The sequence below is a fragment of the Eutrigla gurnardus genome, assembly GCF_963514095.1.
Source record: "Eutrigla gurnardus genome assembly, chromosome: 22".
Taxonomy (NCBI): domain Eukaryota; kingdom Metazoa; phylum Chordata; class Actinopteri; order Perciformes; family Triglidae; genus Eutrigla; species Eutrigla gurnardus.
In genome coordinates, this window is record NC_139933.1 from 4,769,853 (window position 1) to 4,792,785 (window position 22,933).

General features: G+C 41.5%; 3 protein-coding genes across 3 annotated transcripts; all 3 read right to left on the reverse strand.

The window, feature by feature from the left end:
- Nucleotides 1-577: 577 nt before the first annotated feature.
- Nucleotides 578-8,826, reverse strand: LOC311008478 (uncharacterized protein). The gene is made up of 21 exons (XM_084002167.1): nucleotides 8,768-8,826; nucleotides 8,269-8,340; nucleotides 7,886-8,040; nucleotides 7,700-7,744; nucleotides 7,466-7,575; nucleotides 6,256-6,425; nucleotides 6,007-6,167; nucleotides 5,561-5,771; nucleotides 5,305-5,481; nucleotides 5,073-5,158; nucleotides 4,635-4,861; nucleotides 3,863-3,894; nucleotides 2,838-3,004; nucleotides 2,709-2,753; nucleotides 2,509-2,618; nucleotides 2,117-2,286; nucleotides 1,853-2,013; nucleotides 1,551-1,761; nucleotides 1,357-1,458; nucleotides 1,201-1,268; nucleotides 578-1,033 (listed from the first exon to the last, which is right to left on the reverse strand). The coding sequence occupies exons 1-21, from the start codon at nucleotides 8,802-8,804 to the stop codon at nucleotides 827-829; spliced, it is 2,724 nt and encodes a 907-aa protein (XP_083858293.1). The 5' UTR covers nucleotides 8,805-8,826; the 3' UTR covers nucleotides 578-826.
- Nucleotides 8,827-11,940: 3,114 nt separating this feature from the next.
- LOC311008479 (5-hydroxytryptamine receptor 3A-like) lies at nucleotides 11,941-15,891 on the reverse strand (the record flags this gene model as incomplete). Its single annotated transcript, XM_084002168.1, has 12 exons — nucleotides 15,876-15,891; nucleotides 15,574-15,633; nucleotides 14,873-15,027; nucleotides 14,473-14,517; nucleotides 14,270-14,379; nucleotides 13,529-13,698; nucleotides 13,294-13,451; nucleotides 12,918-13,128; nucleotides 12,723-12,833; nucleotides 12,514-12,596; nucleotides 12,291-12,437; nucleotides 11,941-11,955 (listed from the first exon to the last, which is right to left on the reverse strand). The coding sequence occupies exons 3-12, from the start codon at nucleotides 14,969-14,971 to the stop codon at nucleotides 11,941-11,943; spliced, it is 1,149 nt and encodes a 382-aa protein (XP_083858294.1). The 5' UTR covers nucleotides 14,972-15,027; nucleotides 15,574-15,633; nucleotides 15,876-15,891.
- Nucleotides 15,892-17,977: 2,086 nt separating this feature from the next.
- Nucleotides 17,978-21,601, reverse strand: LOC311008480 (5-hydroxytryptamine receptor 3A-like; the record flags this gene model as incomplete). Its single annotated transcript, XM_084002169.1, has 10 exons — nucleotides 21,552-21,601; nucleotides 20,778-20,938; nucleotides 20,265-20,309; nucleotides 20,059-20,168; nucleotides 19,786-19,955; nucleotides 19,454-19,611; nucleotides 18,873-19,083; nucleotides 18,627-18,797; nucleotides 18,290-18,366; nucleotides 17,978-18,208 (listed from the first exon to the last, which is right to left on the reverse strand). Exons 1-10 carry the CDS (start codon nucleotides 21,586-21,588, stop codon nucleotides 17,978-17,980), a joined length of 1,371 nt encoding a protein of 456 aa, XP_083858295.1. The 5' UTR covers nucleotides 21,589-21,601.
- Between the last annotated feature and the right edge of the window lie 1,332 nt (nucleotides 21,602-22,933).

Here is a 22,933-nt window from a genome sequence, read left to right on the forward strand (position 1 = left end):
GACAGGATCTTCAATATGCATTTCAAGGGATATTTCCAGCTTTTCAAACTGATCGACTAACATGATAGATAGAAGCGAAAGCCAACGAATCAGTGTGAAGGTGAACCCCCACTGCACCTGGCGATCAAGATGGAAGACAATGGATGAAAGACGTGAAATCACTGTTCCCGTCTTAATTTCATTGACTAACCGTCTTGTCAATTTATGGAGAGCGTTCGATTGTTTTTGCTCTTTTTTAAGGGGGCCGATAAGTTAATAATTTGTTTATTTGCATCCACTACTGTTTAGGAACATTTTGGCTAAAGTTTCCTGTCCTTCACTGCTAACTCTCTGTGCAGGTTTCTCCTGACGGCAAACAGACATTCTACTATTCAAAGTTCTCCATTTTCTCCGTCTGTCTGCACCCATCAGTCTAAAAATGAGGAAAATCTCTAACATGATTGTCTGAGAGTCTATGGAGCAAAGCCCTTTGGTTGTTAAACGAGGCAGTTGATATAAGAAGAGTTTACTTTTCAGAAAAATACACCACAAAGTGCATCCTTTATTTTACATATCTTTTTATTATGCATCTGGTGAATTCATTGAATAGCATTGTGTTCAACACATATCAAATATATCTGCTACGTAATGACGTTACAGTGTAAAAATCAGATTAGGGTCGTAGGCTAAAACAGAATAAGACATGCAAACATCACTATTAAAGGACTAGTTTTATATCTAACCTGTTCTGGTGATGCAGGATACAGCAAAAATGCATTTAACGTCTGTATAGTCAGACATTTAGTAGTGGAAGTAATAACAAGGGAACTCTCAATCATACGTGTCATTATTGTGCATTATTCCAGTGGGAAAACATGCAGACTAAAAACAGACCTGCAGCTGTGACATAGAAAATGAAGAAGACTTTGTTGATGGTTTTGGTGACTCTGGTCCAGTAGCCGGGCTTCCCTTCTTCCTTCCTGCTGTCGAGGAGCACAAGCAGCGTTTTCACCACCTCGCTCAGCTCGTCCTCCGTCTGCCGGCTGCTGCGACCCTGCAGACGTTTGTTTAGTCAGTGGTTAATCGGCGAGATTAAAAGAAAACATGCAAAGAAAAGATAGCACTGCCAGTTGTAACATGTAGCACATGCAACACGATTTAACCTGCAACGTTCACAAATGGTGCAGACAATTAGACATTTCTGTGCAACGTAAGCCCAACCTTCAGCTGTTCAATTGGTGTTTCATCAGCAGAAGCCTGGGCGATGCACGGAGTCCATTTCTTCTGCCCTGGACAGACATGTTAGACAAACAGGATCCAGTATTAGAAGTTATAAATGTGTATTCAGAGAGTAACTCCTTTATGTAGCTTCTTCACCTCTGCACTCGTATGCAGAGTCTTTCTCCATCAGATGCATCACCAGGATCGTCTCCAGGAGGCTCAGCATCATCAGAGCAAAAATCCCGATGCAGTAGACGGCTGAAGGGAGAAAATCATCCATGTGGACACATGACCACACACTGAATCAGCATATCATCAGTGAGAGTTCATTAAAAAGGCGATACGTTTACCTATCAGTGGAATCCTGTCTGAAGAGGAAGGCAGGATGTCGTTGAGAAGGAGCTGCATCACGGTGACGGCGAGCAGCATGGTGACCTTGAAGCCGAGCTTCTCGCCGCCGCTGTCGGAGATCAGGAAGGAGGCCAAGTCCAGACACAAGAAGAACAGGACGGGTAGTATGAAGTTGACGATGTAGAGGAGAGACCGCCTCTTCATGGTGATCTGTGAAATGATGTGCAGGGTCAGGTGGTTCCTACTCCAGCATGTTTGAGGAAATAATAAACCTCAGCAATGATGCAATAAACTTACTTACAGTGTAAATCATCACATCTTGTCTGAAATCAAACATGTCAACCGTTCTGTTGGTGACCGCCACGCTCATGAACAGCCACTCGTACTGGGTCCGCATCACCTCGCGAGACCACTCGGTGGCCTGTGACGAGTTGTGAAGGCGAACGAGCTGGATTTCTGCGACTGGGAAATATAAAAACAGAGGTTTCCTCCGGGGTCAACAAAACACAGAATGTATGTATAAATAAACCGTAATTATAAAAGAGTGAACCAGGAAGCTCATCACCAGAGTGTACCACGGACTTGAAGGAGAGGTTGCAGCTCTGTGTGTCGAAGGGGAATTTGTAAACGTGCATCCTGCAGGTGCTCACCAGCACCTGGTCGTCCTGAACGTGGACCAAACCATTACTGCTAATGGTAATATGAGGACTTGGAGGGGCTTTGTCCTTCTCTGTCCTGTATGATAACACACACACACACACACACACACAGACACAGAATTATGACAGCAATTCACCATTTTGTGTGCGTGAGTGGGCGTGCAGCTCTGTGTCCGTCCACGGCTAAACTCTCATTCTGCTGCAGCCAAATGCATGATATTCTGGGTGGCACTTTAATTGCCCGTTTTAAACATGTGGATGTGTGAGTGCGAGTGCATGAACATTGATTCACACTTACATTTCTTCAATAGTTATATCCGGCTGCCATAAAACCTCGGTCGGAAGAGAAACGGTCTTAATACCGCAAAAGTCATTTGGTTCCCAGTGAATGTGTTCGTTCTGCCAGTTCTACGGAGGCAAACAAGTGGGAAGTCAGGAATATGATCGGAAATTATCAAACAAGTTATTCGAAAAATTATTTTCTCAGAGAAAACTCACCATGAAAATCCAAACATAAGGAATGAATGCCTGGTCAATCTCCCTCTACAAACAAATATGTGTGGAAAACGTTCAAATGAATGAACAGACAGCAAATTCAACTTATATGTGAAATCCCACTTTACTCACCACGTCTAGAATGGCATAGAGCACTACCTCCAGGGATACCCGGGTGGGGTGTTTGTGGTCTTTGACAGGCCGCGTCATGGAGTACAGCTCATTGTCTTTGGTCAAGTTCAGGTAGTTTAAAATATCCTGATAGCTGCACACCGTCTCCGAGGACTCCCCGTCCACAGCTAAGAATATCAGGACACGGAAATGCAGACGCCAATGTGTCAAATTACAACTTCACAACGCTCACTGCTCCTGAATTTAGCTTTCTGAAGTTTTTCATCAATTCGATAATAAAAAATAATAAAATAATATCTGGTACTTGTGATCACAGTTGGCAGGCCGGTAATGTAGAGCACCAGCTCAGATACTCGACCGCTAAATTATGTTTGTTTTACTAGTCACCTGAGTCTAATGAGGCTCTCCATTTGAGATCCATCTACCAGCAAATGCATGATAATACAATAATGGCCAGCAGCACTTAGAGCTGTCTGGAAAAATCCATCACAGTTGCAACAAATTGAAGAGCCGTTGGCAACAGAATTTTTGCGATCACGTGTCCCTCTTTAATGTAATAATGAGCTGTAATACCCTAATAAGCAATATTGCCAGTCTGAGCTGAGCTTAAAAACTTAAAAAAAAGTAAAATATTTTCCAATTAGTGCTTTAGCTATGCAGACAGTTTGAGTTTTTTTTTCATTAACTGTTTATTTAACTGTTTAGACAAAAACTTTACTCTAAATCGAGATTTTTTCCTGAATTAATTCCACTAAAGCTGTTCACGTTGAGGTCAACAGGATGAAAGGAAACTTACCTGTGAGGAGGAGGAGCAGCAGGAAGAAGAAGCCAGAAAGCATCTCAAGTGCAGCACCGATAACAATCCAAGGTCTGTGAGCAAATGTGCTGATTCGAAATATTATCCTCACACTGGGAGAGGGCTGGGCGAAGCGAATGACCAACCCTTTGGTTTGATTTTTTTTTTTTTTTATCTCAGTCGTGTAAGTCAGCAGCTCCCACCCAGATGTAGATCCTTCAGGGTGTACTTCTGTACTCCTCCACAAAGAATTGTTTCTTACTGAAACGGTCGAGGGCAGGGGGGTCGTGACCTTCAGGTTTAAGATGCCAAACAACATCCCTGCTTTTCAACTCATCTCCCCATACATTTTCCCAACTGACCAACTGCTCTTAATCCTTGAAGTGTTTTCCTCTTGTAATACCCAATAATTCCTGTTAAAAAAACACTTCTGATGAAACATAATTTCACCCTTTTTGTGGGTTCACTGCTGCTCCTTGTGGCGGTTCAGGGCAGCAATGAGCTCTTTATGAATTAGGACACCAGCACTAGAAAACTAACAGGCCAACACGAATACACTCAAAACCCAGGACTGGGATTTATTTTAATGTTGTGAATAAAACCATGATCGTCACTACAGAGAAAAGTCGACAAAAGCTCAACATATAAGCGACAACCAGCCGAAAAAACAATCACGGGGACTTCGATTGGGAAACACAAGCACAGAGTACTTTTAGAAAATGAACACTTGAAATATATATGTTTAGTATAAGCAAACAGCAACACTTCAAAGGCATTTACTACATTGCATTTCCACAAAAGAGAACCTCATATGAATTATAAGAGCTACACTTAAATAATAATATATTTTGCATTTTACATATCAAAGGCATATATAACTTTACTTTACAACCAGACTGGTGTCACATGCTAGTACAGAGTATATAGCCACAATGGATTATTTATTTCTGTGGTTTAGACCTGAATTAGTAGGATAAGTACAGTTTTAATCTCGTTGGTACTACTCATCTTTTGCAACGGTCCAAATGAAAACGATGACAACTAAAAACAGAGTGGTCACTGCGATGTAGCACACGAAGAAAACTTTGTTGATCGTTTTAGTCACCCTGGCCCAGTAGCCGGGCTTCCTGCTGCTGATGAGCTGACTCAGCGTTTTCTCCACCTCCTTCAGCTCATCTGAGATCTTCTCCAAGGCGTTGGAGTCCTCCGTCAGTGTGCTGCTGTTGCCCTGCAGACGTGGACCGGCAGTTAATGAGACAATAAGAGACGACTACATGGGACGTACCTGTTTTGTGTCCGTTGTGATGACAATTTATATTTTATCAACGTCTTTTCCCAGAAACAGAATCGTGGTCACTCTGAACAAACTCTTGATATAATTTGTTTTATATGTTTTTTGTTTTTTTAATTAAACCAACACTTTAAAACCTGATTCTGACCTCTTTGGCCATCGACAGCAGTTCAGATGAAGGTTCATCAGCAGACACGTCACAGACAGAAGCACAGGGAGTCCATTTCTTCAACTCTGACAGGACACAAAGACGGTTGCATATTCAAAATGATGTATTACAAGTTGTAAATGTGAGCATTGAATCAGATTAATATAATAGTAGCACAACAATAGATTTGAGTTGAAATTCACAGGTTTGTATACGTTATGCTGAATCTCACCTCCACAGCAGTAATGGCCGTTGGTTTTGCCAAGATTGTCCCTGCCGTCCTCACTCAGGCTTCGGTCTTCGTCCGCTTCTTCTTCTTCTTGGGAGTCTTTCTCCAACAGATACATCACCAAAATCGTCTCCAGCAGGCTCAGCATCATCAAACCAAAAATCCCAATGCAGTAGACGGCTAAGAGGGAGAAGTCATTAATGTGGACAAATAACCACACGTTGACTCAGTATATGTTTGCAGTGCAAAGCTCCTTCACCTATCAGAGGAATCCTGTCAGAAGTGGAAGGCAGGATGTCGTTGAGAAGGAGCTGCATCACGGTGACGGCGAGCAGCAGGGCGACCTGGAAGCTGAGCTTCTCGCCGCCGCTGTCGGAGATCAGGAAGGTGGCCAAGTCCAGGCCAAAGAAGAACATGATGGGCAGCAAGAAGTTGACGATGTAGAGGGCAGAGCGTCTCTTCATGGTGATCTGTGAACGTTTTCAGGATCAGGTGGTTGGTTTTTCAATGAGGGACAGATATTTCCCTCAGGAGTCGGTTGAGACCAAAAACAGAGCAAAAATTGGAGTAAATATTGGACTTAATGGCAAGTTGGCCACTAACACAATGATAATAAGTGCTGGATTTTGAAATAAGCAATTGAAGTCAACATATATTTTTGCTGAAAGAAACCAGGTTTGGCAGTAAAATGTTCTCAATACTTACCGTGTAAACAATCATGCTTTGGTTGTAGCTAATACTGTTGACAGTTTTCTCTTGGACTGTTATGCTGAGGAACTGCCACTCGTACTGGGTCCGCATCATCTCGAGAGACCACTTTGTGATCGCACGATGGTCAAGGATGGCTTCGAATTCTATTTCTTTATCTAAGGCGGGAAAATAAAAATGAAACTGTGAGGTTTCCCATCGAGTCGACGAAGAAGGAATGTGCCGGTGTGTGAGAGGGCGGCTCACCGGAGTATACAGCAGACTTGAAGGAGAGGTTGCAGCTCTGAATGTCGAAGGGGAATTTGTAAACTTGCATCCTGCAGGTGCTGACCAGCATCAGGTCGTACCTCAGTTCCACGAGACCGTAAGCTTTAATGGTGAGATAAGGACTTGGAGGGGCCTTGTCTTTCTCTGTCCTGTATGAAAACAAACACACATTATGGCAAAAGCATTATTCTTCACACAGAGTATTTTTCATTATCCTATCCGGAATGATGCCACATACTTTTTGAGTCTTATGAGTTTCCTTTAATCTACCTTTGTTTCTTCAATTAAAACGCTAATAGATACTGTATCTGCATGTTACTTAAGTGTCGGCCATGGAAGAAGTACAGTACCGGGAATAAGGGGGTGACAAATTTGCATTTAGGACCTTCATTACACTACAATGTAAAGAATTATCCCGTACAATTTACATTTACATTTACATTTAGGGCATTTTGTCCAAAGAGACTTACAGTAAGTACAGAAAGAAACCACAACATATCATTGCCGAAAAAATAAAAACAAGTGTTAGGTCCTTATGAGTAAAGTAGTAGCTGTTCAGCAAGGCAGTACAACAGTCTGAAGTCTGAACAGGTGAGTCTTTAGTCTTTTGCAGAAGACGGCAAGTGATTCTGCAATTTAAATAGAAACTTATAGAAAATGCATTCGTGAAGAATATTTGTGGATTTTTTTTTAATGGTTTTTTCGAAAAAGCTGGAAAACTTCAACTTCACATTCGGGCTTCTGCCAGAGACACTTGCAACATGTTTGTTTTTAATGCATGGCCTCCCCAGAGACACTCTGAGTGCAATCAAGTAAGATCTAGTTTGTGGGACCATTTCCTATCTCGAATATCAATACATTTATTGCATTATTGGCACAGTTTACTGTGTAATATTTTTGTACCCTGTAAGTACTCAGTAGTTAAAAAATGACTTGGCATACATTAAGCCCCCCATATTTGTTATTCCTTTATTCCCTAATTTCCCCAATGTGCAACATTTACCTACATTTTATTCATTCTTGATGTAATTTGCGGGATAAACTGTTGTATTCAAACCCAAGATGCAATAAAAGGTTTTTTTTTTAAACTTTTAATAAAATGTTTATCATAAATGGGTCTGTATCGCCAAATAAATGCTGTGTGTGTGGATTTGTGAGTGTGAGGTCATGCATATACATTCAGACTTACATCTCTTCAATAATTAGATCTGGCTTCCAGAGTAGTCCAGTAGGAACTACGATGCTGTGAAGTTTACAAAAGTCCGCTGGATTCCATTCAATGTGTTTATTTTCCCAGGCCTACGCCCAAAAACAAGGGTTTAGAGGGGGATGGAGAAGCAAGAAAAAGAATGAAAAGATGCAATTCAAAGTTTCCAGCAAGGAAGAACGGGTGAGAAGGATCCAACACTGCTGTCGAGCTCACCATAAAAATCCAGATGTAAGGAACAAAAGTCTGGTCAATCTCTCTCTACAAAGAAATACAGAGTGTGAACATTTTTCCAGCTGCACAATTAACACACAGTTGCTGAGCATATACACAGCAGAAGAACTGTCCTTATACACAGCCTTTAATGTAAAATAGAACACTTTGAGTTCATTTCAAACTTACCACATCTAGGATGCCATAGACGGCCATTTGGAGGTACACCCGTGTGGACTCTATGTAATCTTTCACAGGTCGGACCAACAAGAACAGCTCCTTGTTGCTCAGATTCAGGTGGCGTAAAATAGCCTGATAACTGCAGTCTTTATTGTCCGTCGAATCTATTGGACAAATATTAAAACATCCTATATCAAAGAGTTTTTTTTAGTTTAGTTTTAAGTAAATGCAAACTTTCATGCTTTTAAATTGGAGCTCGAGTTATGTTTGTCAGTATGTTCTCTTGATAATTACAAATTAGAAGAAATTACAAGCGTGTAGGTCCTCTGAATTCATTTTCAGGTCCTTATGACATCAAGTTCATGTTTGGAGTGTTTGTTTCCTGTACTTACCCTCCACAGAGGTCTCATTGGATTGATCGTCCAAAAGCTCTGATTGCTCTGAGTAACTTAAGGTGCTTCCACCTGACAGAAAATCACATATAGCTCTTTAGAACAAATATTATTTCCATGCGCACACACAAACACACCCACCCACCCACCCACACACACACACACACACACACACACACACACACACACACACACACACACACACACACACACACACACACACACACACACACACACACACACACACACACACACACACACACATCGACAGTGAGATATTCCTCTCTACCCTAAAACAATGGGAGTGAATGGTATGTTATTTGTGAAACTCACAGCATTGTAAAAAGGCGATTAAAAAAAATCCATGCAACTGAATAATCCACATATTGATATTGCTTTACTTATTATTGTATTTAGTTATTTTCTTTGTGCTGTGTCATAAACCAAATTAATTGTATTGAATTACCTGCAAACAGCATACAGAATTGTCCCGGCTTACCTCTGACAAGGAGCAGAAAGAGGAAACCTGCCAGCATGATGGCGCACAGAGGACCAGTATCCCCGTCCTCTCTGTGTTGTCTGGAAATCTTCGTGGCAGTAATAATATCACTGCCTTTCCTTGGGAAACGGATAAACAGACGTTAAGACCAACCCTCTCATTAGTCTAAATTATACAAACAAGTCTAATGCAACCAAGCTGCCAGGAACTGGCAACATCCTCACTACTTACCTCGCCTGTTAACAGATCAATTTGCCATGAAACGCCACTTTTGCTGCGGTTTGTATGCATTGTGTTCTTGGAAATCAGCACTTACGATATAGTTGCTAAATGGTTTCTTGCCCAAAGAACTTTATTGTTTGTTTCGTTTGTATGATGTTTTCATAACCAGATGACATGAATGTTACTCCACCAGGGCATGAAATACAAGAAAACAGGACGCTTCTCAAACCTTGAAAGAAAAAACACATCTTCTTCAGAAAATGTGATCTGACAGGAGCCAACCACTTTACAACATGAACCCATATTGCTTTGTCATGATACAGTCAGATAAAAGTATCAAACTATGTTAAAATGCACCAGAATACAGGAAATGCCATTGACTGTGTTAACAGGTGATTATATTTTTATGCACAATATCTATCAGGTACTGGACAAACATATCCTTTATTTGTGGTGTTGCAGGAAAGTCCAATCTAGAGATACAATCTAATACAGATACGATCAACTACAAAACCATACAGAAGGAGGACTCCAAGGTGGACCAGCTGAGGAAACATTTTCAAACCCAGTAGAAGACGGACAAGAGCTACGAAACCATACAGAAGCAGGAGTCGATAGTTCGCCTGATGAAATCTTTTCAGATGCAGGAGCTGCAGATCCAACGGAGGGACAATGAAATCCTGCAACTCAGGAAAGACATGGAGGGTCTGTCTCAGCGGCTCACAGAGAAGACAAACCTGCTTGTGAGAAAACAGGATGAACTCCTGGAGAGTTCAACCTGAGATAAGGAGATGAAAATAACATGTACTGCCAAGCACACCAATGAATCGTGTCCATGCAAATTTGACGGTCCTCACAAGTGACCCAGAAGTCAGTGGTCCTCACAACTGACAGAAACAAGAACTTGTGTGTGTTTGGATAAGGAGTGAAAAAAGAGATTTGGGTGTCTATTTATTTGTTAAAGTCAAGGCAATATGTGATACATAGATTGTGCATATCACACACTAAATAAAGACGTATAAATATTAGATGTCATATAAGCGTACTAGAATTTTACAATACAACCAGACCAGTCCATACAGTCTATATCTGTAAAACATGCAAACACTAGTTGCAAAATACGGAAAGACTTAATATATATAAGTGTGTAAATAGCCTTTCAGCTCAAACAGTTAAATGATAATCATCTGTGGGTAGTCATAACAGTTACTCAATGATATGTTCATTATGCAGCAACGACCCCCTCTATGCATTTCATTCTCCAGACGTTTGACACTCTGGAAGCCGAGTTGAGGACAGAGCTGGCCGAGAAAGAAGAGAGCCGGGTGAGGAACGTCCAACTGATGGAGGACCAGAGGAGGGAACTTGACGACAAGTTCCAAAAGGACCTGGCCAAGTCCCAGCAGAGGTCGGAGACAAGAATCCGCCTGCTGGAGACAAAAGTCCAACAGATGGAGGACGAGAAAAAGGAACTGGAGGACAAGTTCCAAAAGGACCTGGCCAAGAATGAAATGTTGACAACAAAGCTACACAAGGAGGAGGAGGAGAACAAACACCTGGTCCAGACAGTCCAGAGCTTGGAGACTTTGGTTGAACAGATTCACAGCGTTCAGGTGAAATCAATGGACAAGCTCACAAAGGCCCTGGACAACGAAGCAGAGAGCTGTAAGACAAAGACCTCGAGGACAACAGGATCCTGGAGAAGCTCTGTCTGAACATGAAGAAGAAGAGGAGAGGAATCTTCTTCTTCAGGACAAAGAACCAGGACGAGCAGGCAGTGCTGCAGAAGATGAAGGACAAGATGCACGAGAAGGAGAAGAAGAAGGAAGCCAAGCGGGAGAAGGAGGAGAAAGAACGTGAGGAGAAGCAGAAGAAGAAGGGTTTCTTGAGCTTCATGCACAGAACAAAGAGGCATGACGGCCACAAAAAGGTGGAGGAGGCTGCTGATTGTTCAACTTAGGTTGGACAGTAGCACCCTTCATCCATCTACCTCACCTCTGTCCTGCCTAACCTCCAACGTAAAAGGGTTTTCTCCTGGTGCTCCCACAATATATACATATATATTATGTATATATGAAAAAAAAACACCCTTCATCCATCTACCTCACCTCCATCTCCTCCACTCTGTCCTTCCTCAACTCCAATGTAAATGCCTCACAGAGACGCTTCCACCCGTCCCTCTGTGTGGAGTTTGTATTTTCTCCCTGTGTCTGCATTTTTTTCCCCTGGTAGTCAGGTTTTTCCCACTAAACCAAAAAAAAAAATCAGCAAGTTGACAATATAGAGGAGAGACCACCTCTTTATGGTGATCTGTGAAAGGATTGTTTGTCTGATGGTTGATAATCCCACTTTAAATACTATGAAGTGCACAGCTTGCAACAACGAGGTCATGTTCACTGTATGACAGACTTGACGTGTGTGTGTGTGTGTCGTAAACACACAGGGTGCGTGTGAAGCGTCAGTGCAGTAGTACTGTGGTAGTAGTGCGTGTAGCTAGTGCATGTTGCATGCCACTTCTGCTTGCCTCCTTCTGCTTTCAGCTACAGAGGAGCAGAGTTTGTAAGTCTCCCCCTGCAGGTACCTCACGGTCCCAGGCTAAACTGTAGGAGATCATTAAGTGTCATTAAGTATATAGTAGAATAAACCAAAACTGATTGTAAAGTGAAATCTGATAACATAAATATGAACTTTACCCAAATAACTGTTTTGTATGTATTTATTCCAGCAAAATGAGGATACATTGTCTAAAAGAAAACACACACACACACACATGCTTTACAGAAATGCTTCTTTCTAAAGTATATTCTTTCTACAGACTATGATGCTATAAATGCATGAAATTCGATGTATACCCATTTCATCAGTATGAGATTATTATGAAGATGAAGACAAAACAAAAATAGGACTCTGTATTTGAGATCCATCATCCAAATATGTAGCATCAACACAGGTCAATACGTATCTACCTGCAACAGACCAAGAACACCCTCGTTAAAGTAAATATTTCCGTTTACTGTTGAAACCAATACATCTTTTAGTTTAGCTGTAGTTGAAACCTAATTTAATTGTCCTCAAGCTGCTTTTTTGATTTACAGAATACGATTTTTCCTTAGAAAGAATTAATGTTCAGATTGAGGCTGTGAGATGTGTAAATAATAAAAATAGCAAATTATGTCTTTAAGCTTTCTGGGTGTAATCGTGTTGTTAGACTTAAGCTCTACTCATCTTCTGCACTGATCCACATTAAAAAGATAAAAATTAAAAACAGAGTGGCAGCCGTGACATAGGAAACAAAGAAAACTCTGTTGATGATTTTAGTGACTCTGGTCCAGTAGCCGGGCTTCCCTCCCTCCTTCCTGCTGATGAACACAGTCGGTGGTTTCTCCACCTCCTCCGGCTCGACCTTCTCCGAGGCATCGGACTCCTCCGTCTGCTGGCTGCTGCTGCCCTGCAGACGTGGTTTGGTAGACGATTAAATGTGATTGTGGTTAATATAAATGAGTCCTTCACAACACAACTCTAACCTCTTTGGCCACCGACAGCTCTTCAGATGTTTCCTCAACAGACACGTCATAGATGCAGCAACTGGGAGTCCACTTCTTCAACTCTGCAAGGATATGTTTGATTCAACGAATGCAGAGTCGAATACGAGGTTTGTAGAATTTAAGCTTCATCTCACCTCCACAACAGTTACACAAGTTGGCTTTACTGTGTTTGTCCCCACCGTACTCACTCAGGTTCTGGTCTTCATCTGCTTTGGCGTCTTTCTCCAACAGATACATCACCAAAATCGTCTCCAGGAGGCTCAGCATCATCAAACCAAAGATCCCAATGCAGTAGACGGCTGAAAGGGAGAAGGCACCGTCATCAATGTGGACAAACAACCACACGTTGACTCAAGATATACACGGTTCTGCAGCTTCTTCACCTATCAGGGGAATCCTGTCGGAAGAGGAAGGCAGAATCTCATTGAGAATGAGCTGCATCACGGTGACGGCGAGCAGCACGGTGACCTTGAAGCCGAGCTTCTCGCCGCCGCCGTCGGAGATCAGGAAGGAGGTCAAGTCAAGGCCAAAGAAGAACATGATGGGCAGCAAGAAGTTGACGATGTAGAGGGCAGAGCGCCTCTTCATGGTGATCTGTGAAGGGTGAAAAGATGTTTACAGTGACTACAGATAATAAAGAAAATATGTTATACAACAGCGGAAATGTAATAAAATATAGAGACTCACAAAATGGTGCTACTTCAGTTATGTACTAGAAACGGAACATAAATGTGTACTTTCCAACCGTGCATGCCTTACCGTGTAGACCAGCATGCTTTGCATGTAGCCAAAGCTGTTGACTTCTTCCTTGTGTATGCTCATGTTGATGAAGAGCCACTCGGACTGGGTCATCATCCTGCGAGACCAGTAGTTGGTCCAGGTGGAATCAACTAACTGATCTAACTGCACGTCGTCATCTGTGAGGTTTATACAGCATATTAAAAACACATAAATATATACGTATATGCATTTGCAAAAGAGGTTAACCGCTCACCAAAGTGTATGATGGACTTGAAGGAGAGGTTGCAGTTCTGAACATCGAAGGGGAATTTGTAGACTCTCATCTTGCAGTTGCTGACCACCACCATGTGGTTCCTGAGGACGACTCCGCCATATGAGCTCAGCATGAGGAAAGGAGTCGGGAGAGCCTTGTTCTTCTCTGTCCTGTATGACAACAAACAAATACTTTTACACATAATACACTATCTGCAATAGTATACGGCACACCCAGTTTTTCCCATTATTTCTTTAAATATAGAAAACGTTTGATCATATCACAAATCTGCTTGTTCACACACCTTGTACAATAAAACTCACACTGATTAAAATATTTGGCAATACTTCATTATTGCATAATTACAATGTTAATATTTTGCATTTTATTGGGAACCAATTGAATAAAGGGCAGCCACTGGCAGCTAAGGAAGACCTACAGAAAATACGGCGGTAACAACTTTGCATTCAGGATGAACATTGAGAAGAAATTACACAATTATACACAATTATACTTTAAAAGTGAGACTAGTCACTCATGAAAAATAAATAACACAATCTTCCTTTTAAAGATGAAAACTTCAATTCAGAAGCACCAAATAGCTCAATTAAATACACTGAGGGGTTTTGCTTATTGCTTATGTTTAAAATTTAGATAAACATTGCTTAGTTATGGATACTCTTCACTAGTTCTATGTTAAACTACACGTTTGACCATTTTGCACACACATATCCAACTTACATCTCTTCAATTGTTAGATCTGGCTTCCAGATTGCTTTAGCAGGAGGATAAATTCTGTAAATACCACAAAATTCTTTAGAATCCCAAGAAAAGTCTTCATCCCTCCACATCTACAGAGGGAAAACAAGCGGAAATGCATTGAAACAGATGTTTCCCCAACAGAGTGAGTGGTGGATATTAATTCAATCACAAATGTGACTCACCACATCCACCCAAATGTAAGAAACAAATTTCTGCTCCTTCTCGTTCTATGGGAAAATAAATATGAGGCCTTGAGCACTGACATTAAACAGTTTAAATACAAGTGAGTGAACATACGAGTTTGTATGAAACAGCTTTGAATCGTTCAGATACTAAACAGTATTTTATTGATCCTAATTCAGTTATGATAAAGAGCAGAACTTCCAATATTTACTGATACATACTAATGAGTCAAAACTACAAGCGGCCACATGGTGGTGCTGTCATCACCAAAAACAAATCATTTGCTCCTTGGCCCATGGACTAATTTCCCAGGAGATACAATAATACATCGCAGACAAACAGAGATATGGATCTAATACAACTTCCTCGAAAGAAAATGATAATCGTAATTCTACTTACCACATCTAAAATGGCATAGACTAGCACATCCAGGTCTACCCGCAAGGGGGATCCAGCTTTGCCAGGCCGGATCATGGCGTTCTCATTCATTTGGGTCATGTTCAAGTGCTTTAAAACGTCCCGATGGGTGCAGTCACTGTTGGAGGATTTCCAGTCTACAATGAAAACACCACCTCCATTAGGTCCTGAAACATTGTAAAATGCAATAATAGCCGAATCCATTTCCCCTCCTCTGTTCATGTGAATGAGGCCGAGACCATGGCTTTATTAGCATGAGAAAAATTATAGGTACATTTTGTAATTTCATCCAGAGGAAGAGCCTGCCTCAGATCCCATTTCAATTCAGTTAAAAAACAATTTGTCCCCGGGGGCAATTAAGGGCAGAGTAGCTGTACGAGAATAAAATATTAGATGAATATATCTTCTGTCTTTTTAATATATAATATATATACATAATATATATTTATATATTATATATGAGAAGAATCCATCAGTGTTGCCCAGAAATGTCTCAACAACTGTCGGACAGATTGCCATGAAATCTGGTTTGATGTTCAAAAGATTGTAACTGTTACTTGAATTGGTGATCCCTACATGTTCCTTTATTAGGCCAAAAGGGCTTCAAGAAACATAAACATTTCTAAAAAAGTTTAAAAACATATAATTACTGTGCACTTTTGTAGTTTATTTTCTGTACATACCTCCCTCATCGTGCTGATAGTTCTTCAGTTTTTCTGAGTAATTGAAGAAAGGACTTCCATCTGACAGAAAAAAAGTGTGAATGGGATTTATTTGTTTGTAAAATGGAAATTAAAAAAAAATTCAACAGCAGCATCTTTTCCCTCATTAATTTTTAATTGTCAGCTTACCACACTGTGGAAAGAGATATTGCTTAAGTTTTTTTATATATATTTAATTTTAAGAAAACTTAATTCACCTCCATTGTATTGGGAAAAGCAACATCAATTCACACCACACATCATCCAGAAATGTTCCAGTTTACCTGTGACGAGGAGCAGAAAGAGGAAACCTGAAAGCATCATGACTGCGAGAGGTCGACGAGCATCTCCGGCTTCTCCGCGACTGTTTAAAGCAATAATAATATCACCGCCTTATACTGGCAGAGGGATGGGCCAGCCCTTTATTATTATTTTTTTAATCTCATTAGCCTTAAAATGGAAACACACCTTCTGCAACAAAGCTCCCAGGTACGGTCAACACTACTGACACGTAACCACCTGTGCATTCATTTTGATAACAAACAAAAAAGCTGTTTGATTCTTGCTTCCACAATGAATATACAAGTAATCTCAGGTGTCACAGATTACTGGAAGAAGTCAAGGTAAAATGCTCCCAGCTGCGACACCAACATGCTCTGTGTAAAATAGCTCAGCTTTCTATTTTAGGTGTGTTTCTACCTTAACATCCATGGTGAGACAGTGGTCCATCAGACAGCTTAGAACATCAAGTGCATATTAGAGATGCTGCAATCACACACAGAGATAAGGAGATGAAAATAACATGTACTGCCAAGCACACCAATGAATCGTGTCCATGCAAATTTGACGGTCCTCACAAGTGACCCAGAAGTCAGTGGTCCCCACAACTGACAGAAACAAGAACTTGTGTGTGTTTGGATAAGGAGTGAAAAAAGAAATCCGGGTGTCTATTTATTTGTTTAAAGTCATGCCAATATGTGATACATAGATTGTGCATATCACACTAAATAAAGACATATAAATATTAGATGTTATATAAGCGTACTAGAATTTTACAATACAACCAGACCAGTCCATACTGTCTATATCTGTAAAACATGCAAACACTAGTTGCAAAATACGGAAAAGACTTAATATATATAAGTGTGTAAATAGCCTTTCAGCTCAAACAGTTAAATGATAATCATCTGTGGGTAGTCATAACAGTAACTCAATGATATGTTCATTATGCAGCAACGACCCCCTCCATGCATTTCATTCTCCAGACGTTTCATCCACATTTTCAAACCCAGGAGAAGACAGACAAGAGCTACGAAACCATGCAGAAGCAGGAGTCGATAGTCAGCCGCCTGATGAAATCTTTTCAGATGCAGGAGCTGCAGATCCAACGGAGGGACAATGAAATCCTGCAACTCAGGAAAGACATGGAGGGTCTGTCTCACAGAGAACACGAACCTGCTTGTGAGAAAACAGGATGAATTCCTGCAGAGTTCAACCTCTTTCAGCGTTGCATCTTCAAGATGCAACACTCTGAAAAGGACCTGGCCAAGTCCCAGCAGAGCTCAGAGACAAGAATCCTCCTGCTGGAGACAAAAGTCCAACAGATGGAGGACGAGAAAAAGGAACTGGAAAACACGTTCCAAAAGGAGCTGTCCAAGAATGAAATGTTGACAACAAAGCTACACAAGGAGGAGGAGGAGAACAAACACCTGGTCCAGACAGTCCAGAGCTTGGAGACATTGGTCGAACAGATTCACAGCATTCAGGGGAAATCAATGGACAGGCTCACAAAGGCCCTGGCCAACGAAGGACAACAGGATCCTGGAGAAGCTCTGTCTGTACATGAAGAAGAAGAGGAGAGGAATCTTCTTCTTCAGGACAAAGAACCAGGACGAGCAGGCAGTGCTGCAGAAGATGAAGGACAAGATGCACGAGAAGGAGAAGAAGAAGGAAGCCAAGCGGGAGAAGGAGGAGAAAAAACGTGAGGAGAAGCAGAAGAAGAAGGGTTTCTTGAGCTTCAGATGCACAGAACAAAGAGGCATGACGGCCACAAAAAGGTGGAGGAGGCTGCTGATTATTCAACTTAGGTCGGACAGTAGCACCCTTCATCCATCTACCTCACCTCTGTCCTTCCTCACCTCCAACGTAAATATGCCTCCACCCATCCCTCTGTGTGGAGTTTGTATATTCTCCCTGTGTCTGCATGGGTTTTTTTTCCTGGTAGTCAGGTTTTCCCACTTAATCAAAAAAAAAAAATGCACATTAGGTAAAAGGTTTTTCTCCTTGTGCTCAGGTTTTCCTACAATATATATATACAATCTCCCCCGGCAGTCTCTCTGGACTACATGACTATTAGTAAGAGACAGTGGGCAGTCACAGTCAACTCTCACGTCTGTTTCCAATTCATAAAGATAATAACTAAAAACAGACTGACCACTGTCATATAGAAAATAAAGAAAACTCTGTTGACTTTTTGAGCTACTCTGGTCCAGTAGCCGGGCTTCTCCTCTTCCTTCCTGTCGCTGAGCAGCAGGGTCAGAGTTTTCTCCATGTCCCTCAGCTCATCTGAGAGCTTCTCCAAGGCGTGGTACTCCTCCATCAGTTTGCTGCTGCTGCCCTGTAAAAAAAAAAAGAAATGTTTTGAATGTTTGTACGAGTATGGATTGTAATATCAGCAGCTGATATTCATCGTGATTACCTCTTTGGCCACAGGCGGCGGTTGGGATGGAGTTTCACTCGTAGAACCGTCATAGATACGCACACATTCGTGCACCTCTGAAAGCACAGTTTTCCCCAAGTTTTAAATAATAGGATTAAGATGAACGTATGAATTCAAAAATATATTACAAAACATTCCTACAGTACCAACATTGTTTGGTATAAAATGTACTGGCATTGGCATGTTGTAATTAAAGGTATTAATACTTTTGGAACAACTTATCTCTAAGCAAGGTCTAGCAACTCCTGAGGACTGTTAAGTTTTTCTTAAGGCTAATTTTGAACTTTTGAAAAGCTGATGCGACTCCGGGGCTTACCTCCGTGACAGTTGGCCTTGCCCTGTGAGTTACAGTCATCCCGCCGGATACGCTCTTTTGCTGCCTTGTTGTCTCGGGAGACCTGGGAGTCTTTCTCCATAAGATGCATCACGAATATCGTCTCCAGGAGGCTCAGCAGCATCAGAGCAAAAACCCCGATGCAGTAGAGCGCTGGGAGGGGAAGCAGCACGGTTACTGGAGACGAAACACTCAGTCTAACAAAGGAACGACCCTGAGCTGCTTTACCTATGAGAGGAATCCTGTTGGACGCGGCAGGCAGGATTTCATTCAGAATGAGTTGCAGCACGGTGACGGCGAGCAACACGGTGACCTTGAAGCTGAGCTTCTCGCCGCCGTTGTCAGAGATCAGGAAGGAGGCCAAGTCCAGACACAAGAAGAACAGCACGGGGACCAGGAAGTTGACAATATAGAGGAGAGACCGCCTCTTCATGGTGATCTGTGAAATGATTGTTTGTGTCTGATGGTTGATAATCCCACTTTAAATACTATGTAGTGCACAGCTTGCAACAACAATGTCATCTTCACTGATGTGATCATGTCTCAGTTGTTAAAAGAAGGTACAGTAGAAGAGTCACTACACACAAATGTTGGTGTAAAAAGCAGTTAAATGGGGGGACAGAAGAGTTGCTGGTGGATTTGTATATTTTCAGATCAGATCAGTTTAAGAAGAAAAAGGATGGAAGAGCGAAAAAGAAAAAGAAGGTGGAAGAAAACAGTAAAGCAACAAAGTAAAGGTTGATGGAAGATGGAAGATGGAAGTGCAATAGATCTTTTTATCCACGTACATCCCTTTTTGCTATACATACAGTGTAAATGACGATGTCTTGGCTCGCCATGTCACTGGCGTTGTTGGCTGTGACCGTCATGTTGATGAACAGCCACTCGTACTGGGTCCGCATCACCTCGCGAGACCACTCCGTGGCTTCTGACGAGTTGTCGCTCGGCTGGAGCCGAATGTCCCGAGCTGAGGGCGGTAAAAAGAGATGCGTAAGACGGCGAGGAAGGAGAGGATGATACGTGGTGGAATCTGACCACATGTGTCCTTCAGTTACATTCTTCTGCACCCGCTTACAAAATGAACATCAGTTCCCTCTCCACCCAAATAAGCATTCGGGTCACAATTGACTCAAGCGCTCACCAGTGTGTATGACGGACTTGAAGGAGAGGTTGCAGCTCTGTGTGTCGAAGGGGAATTTGTAAACGTGCATCCTGCAGGTGCTCACCAGCACCTGGTCGTTCTGGACTTCAACGTCCCCTTTGTCACTGATGGTGAGGTAAGGACTCGGGGGGGCTTTGTCCTTCTCTGTCCTGTGTGAGAACACACACGTGAACACATAGACGCAACTAGAGATGTCAACAAAGCACCAATACTCAGATGGAATGTGTGTGTGTGTGTGTGTGTCACACCTACATTTCTTCAATAGTGAGATCTGGCTTCCACAAAGCTTCAGCGGGAAGAGAAATATTAGAAATTCCACAAAACTGTTTCGGATCCCAGGAAATGTATTCGTTACGCCACCTCTGCCGAGAGTCAAAGCGAGAAACAACACACAAATTACAAAAAATACAAATAAAACAACAGAAGTTCAGTCTCCATCATGTAGTGGAAGAACTCACCATGACAGTCCAAACATAAGGGATGAATTTCTGCTCTTTCTCAACCTGTGAACAGAGAAATATGAGCCAAAGCAACACTTCAGACAAACTAGAAACCTCAGAAGCACAGTCTTATATCCCTCCGAAAATGAAATAAATTTGGAAATACAAATAGTGTATTTTGGCTTAAGTCAAAACTGCAGTTACTGACGATACATCAGTCGCACAGCAGAGTTTATTGTTAACACATAAATCAAGGTATCAAAATACAAAGTTTGAGAATAGAGCAGCTGAAGGAACACATAATGCCTGTTCCCTTCAATCAAGCGTGTGTGTAACCACAGACTATATATCGGGCATCTAACCAACAACCCATTCAAAAGAAAAACCAATTAATTTCAAGATGATGGAACTAGAAGTACTATTCAAACAAAACTGAGAGAGTATCGGTAGTGGGCGTGGCCTATTCTGCCCAATCAAAACCAACGCTAATTGTCTTTGGAATATTTGACGACTGGAGCTTTAATCACTTACCACATCGAGAATGGCGTAAAGCGCCACTTCCAGGTAAACCCGCGTGGGACGCTTGTAGTTTCTAACAGGCCGGGTCATCGAATACAGCTCATTGTTCTTGGTCAGATTCAGGTGGTTCAAAACATCCTGATAACTGCAGTCACGCTCAGGCTGAACAGCACCTACAGCAGAAAGAGACGAGCAAACATGCTTTCACCTTTCTGTGGCTGCAGATTTACTGCACTTCAATTACGTGTAATTTAGACGAAACGCACGTGTTTATGGATTCATTATCAGACATTAGCTCACACGTATCTGCAGTAACATCCAGGGCTTGTGGTCACTGAAAGGCCATTTTGAGATGGGCGTCGGCTGAACTGTGGGCATTTCATCTCATCAGTCCAATAATGATTTTTTAAATGTGAGCATGGTTGCTGTAATTTGAGTTCAAATGGGGCTCAGTCTGCTATTTATCAGCGAATAGATGTTGTTCTAATCAAGGCGCAATCCTATTATTTTAGAAAATAAATGACATTTTTAATACTGATATGCTTCCTTTGCTTCTTCTTGTTTATTTTTCTCCATATTATTTTTATGAAAGCACTCGTCTTTCATTCCTCCACTATGAACCCAAGTAGACACATGCACATTTACAAAACAAGCTTTCTGAGCTCAATATATTCCAAGTTTAAAAAGGACAACGTCTTTGAATTAAAATGCACAGGAAATGAGTTCATCTAACCTGCTGGCGATTTTACCCTGAACGCATCATGTCAAGCAATTGTCCAAACTTACCTGTGAGGAAGAGCAGGAAGACAAACCCGGCGAGCATCTTGACTGCAACACCTGAGAATCCAAAGCCAGCGAGACGTCCGTGCAGTCACACTTGCATCCCCGTCCTCCCAGCGTCGTCTGGAAATGTCACTAAGTGTTGCGGTAATAATATCAATGCCTCATCCTGGAAGAGGGCCGGGCAAAGAACGGGCAAAAACGGCAGATCATTTATGGTTTCTTTAAATAATCTCATTAATCTGACAGCCAGACGGCGGTCACTCCTGCAGTGGTTAACACATGATCCCTCAGTGGTCTTTCAGGAGGAACAAGAGCTTTTAGGGAGGGAAAAGAGGCAAAAGTGGGCTGTAATGATGTTTAATGGTAAATGTAAGTGGAGCTGGTGCAACAAACAAACATCTTGAATACACATCAAGGTGGAAAATACGTCCCAGTCCGTAACACTTAAACAAATAACAAATTATTGATGTCCTAATTGATGATTAATGACCACATTCTGAATTGTCACTATAATCACGGTGTAAGGTTACAGGTTATAGAGTGCATTTACAGGCAAAAATTATCTTTTGTTTCACATTTTAGAGCTAATTATCAGTTTTGAGTAATGGAATTTCTTTTGCAGCAAATTCAACGATAATTAATTGTTTTAATTGACTTCATTTGGATGAAAAAATAGGTCATTTTGGCCTCCAAAGTGCACATATACATATACAAGTCCAACCCTGAATTTACCCTGAAGTATATAATAGTATACTTTCATTAACATGTGATTTGGTTGACCCTTTGGATCACATAAGACCTTGAATGACCTTGAATGACCTTGAATGATTGCATGTTTTTCTCCGGTTTTGGCAGCTTTCCTTCCGCAGTCCAAAGACATGCTCGACAATAACACACACAAAATACACACACACACACACACACACACACACACACACTGAATCTTTTCATGTTCTGTTTGTGCTCAAACCGCACGCCATTTCACATTAATTATGAACTCAATTAATGGAGCTCCTCCTTTCACCACCCCAGGACAATCTCTGCTAATTATTGTGCGTAATAATAGTGTAAGCCTGTTGTGTGTACTCTAATTAAAGTGAGCACACAGTGAAATGTGTCTTCTGAGCAAACACAGCGTGCGTAGGGTCGGCAGATATCACTCATATCGGAGGTATTAAATTACTTAACGTTCAACAGCTAGCTCGGAGTAAAGCTGATGCCCCGAAGAAGTGGCTTGACTTTTTTTTTTTTTAAATACTGAAATATGTTCAGAGCCATAGTGATCCCTCTAAATCTCATGAGCTTTGAGTTTAGAGTGCTATAGTTATACTGACAATGTATGAGTGATTAAATGTTCTTTATTGATTTGTTTAGCATTAGAATGT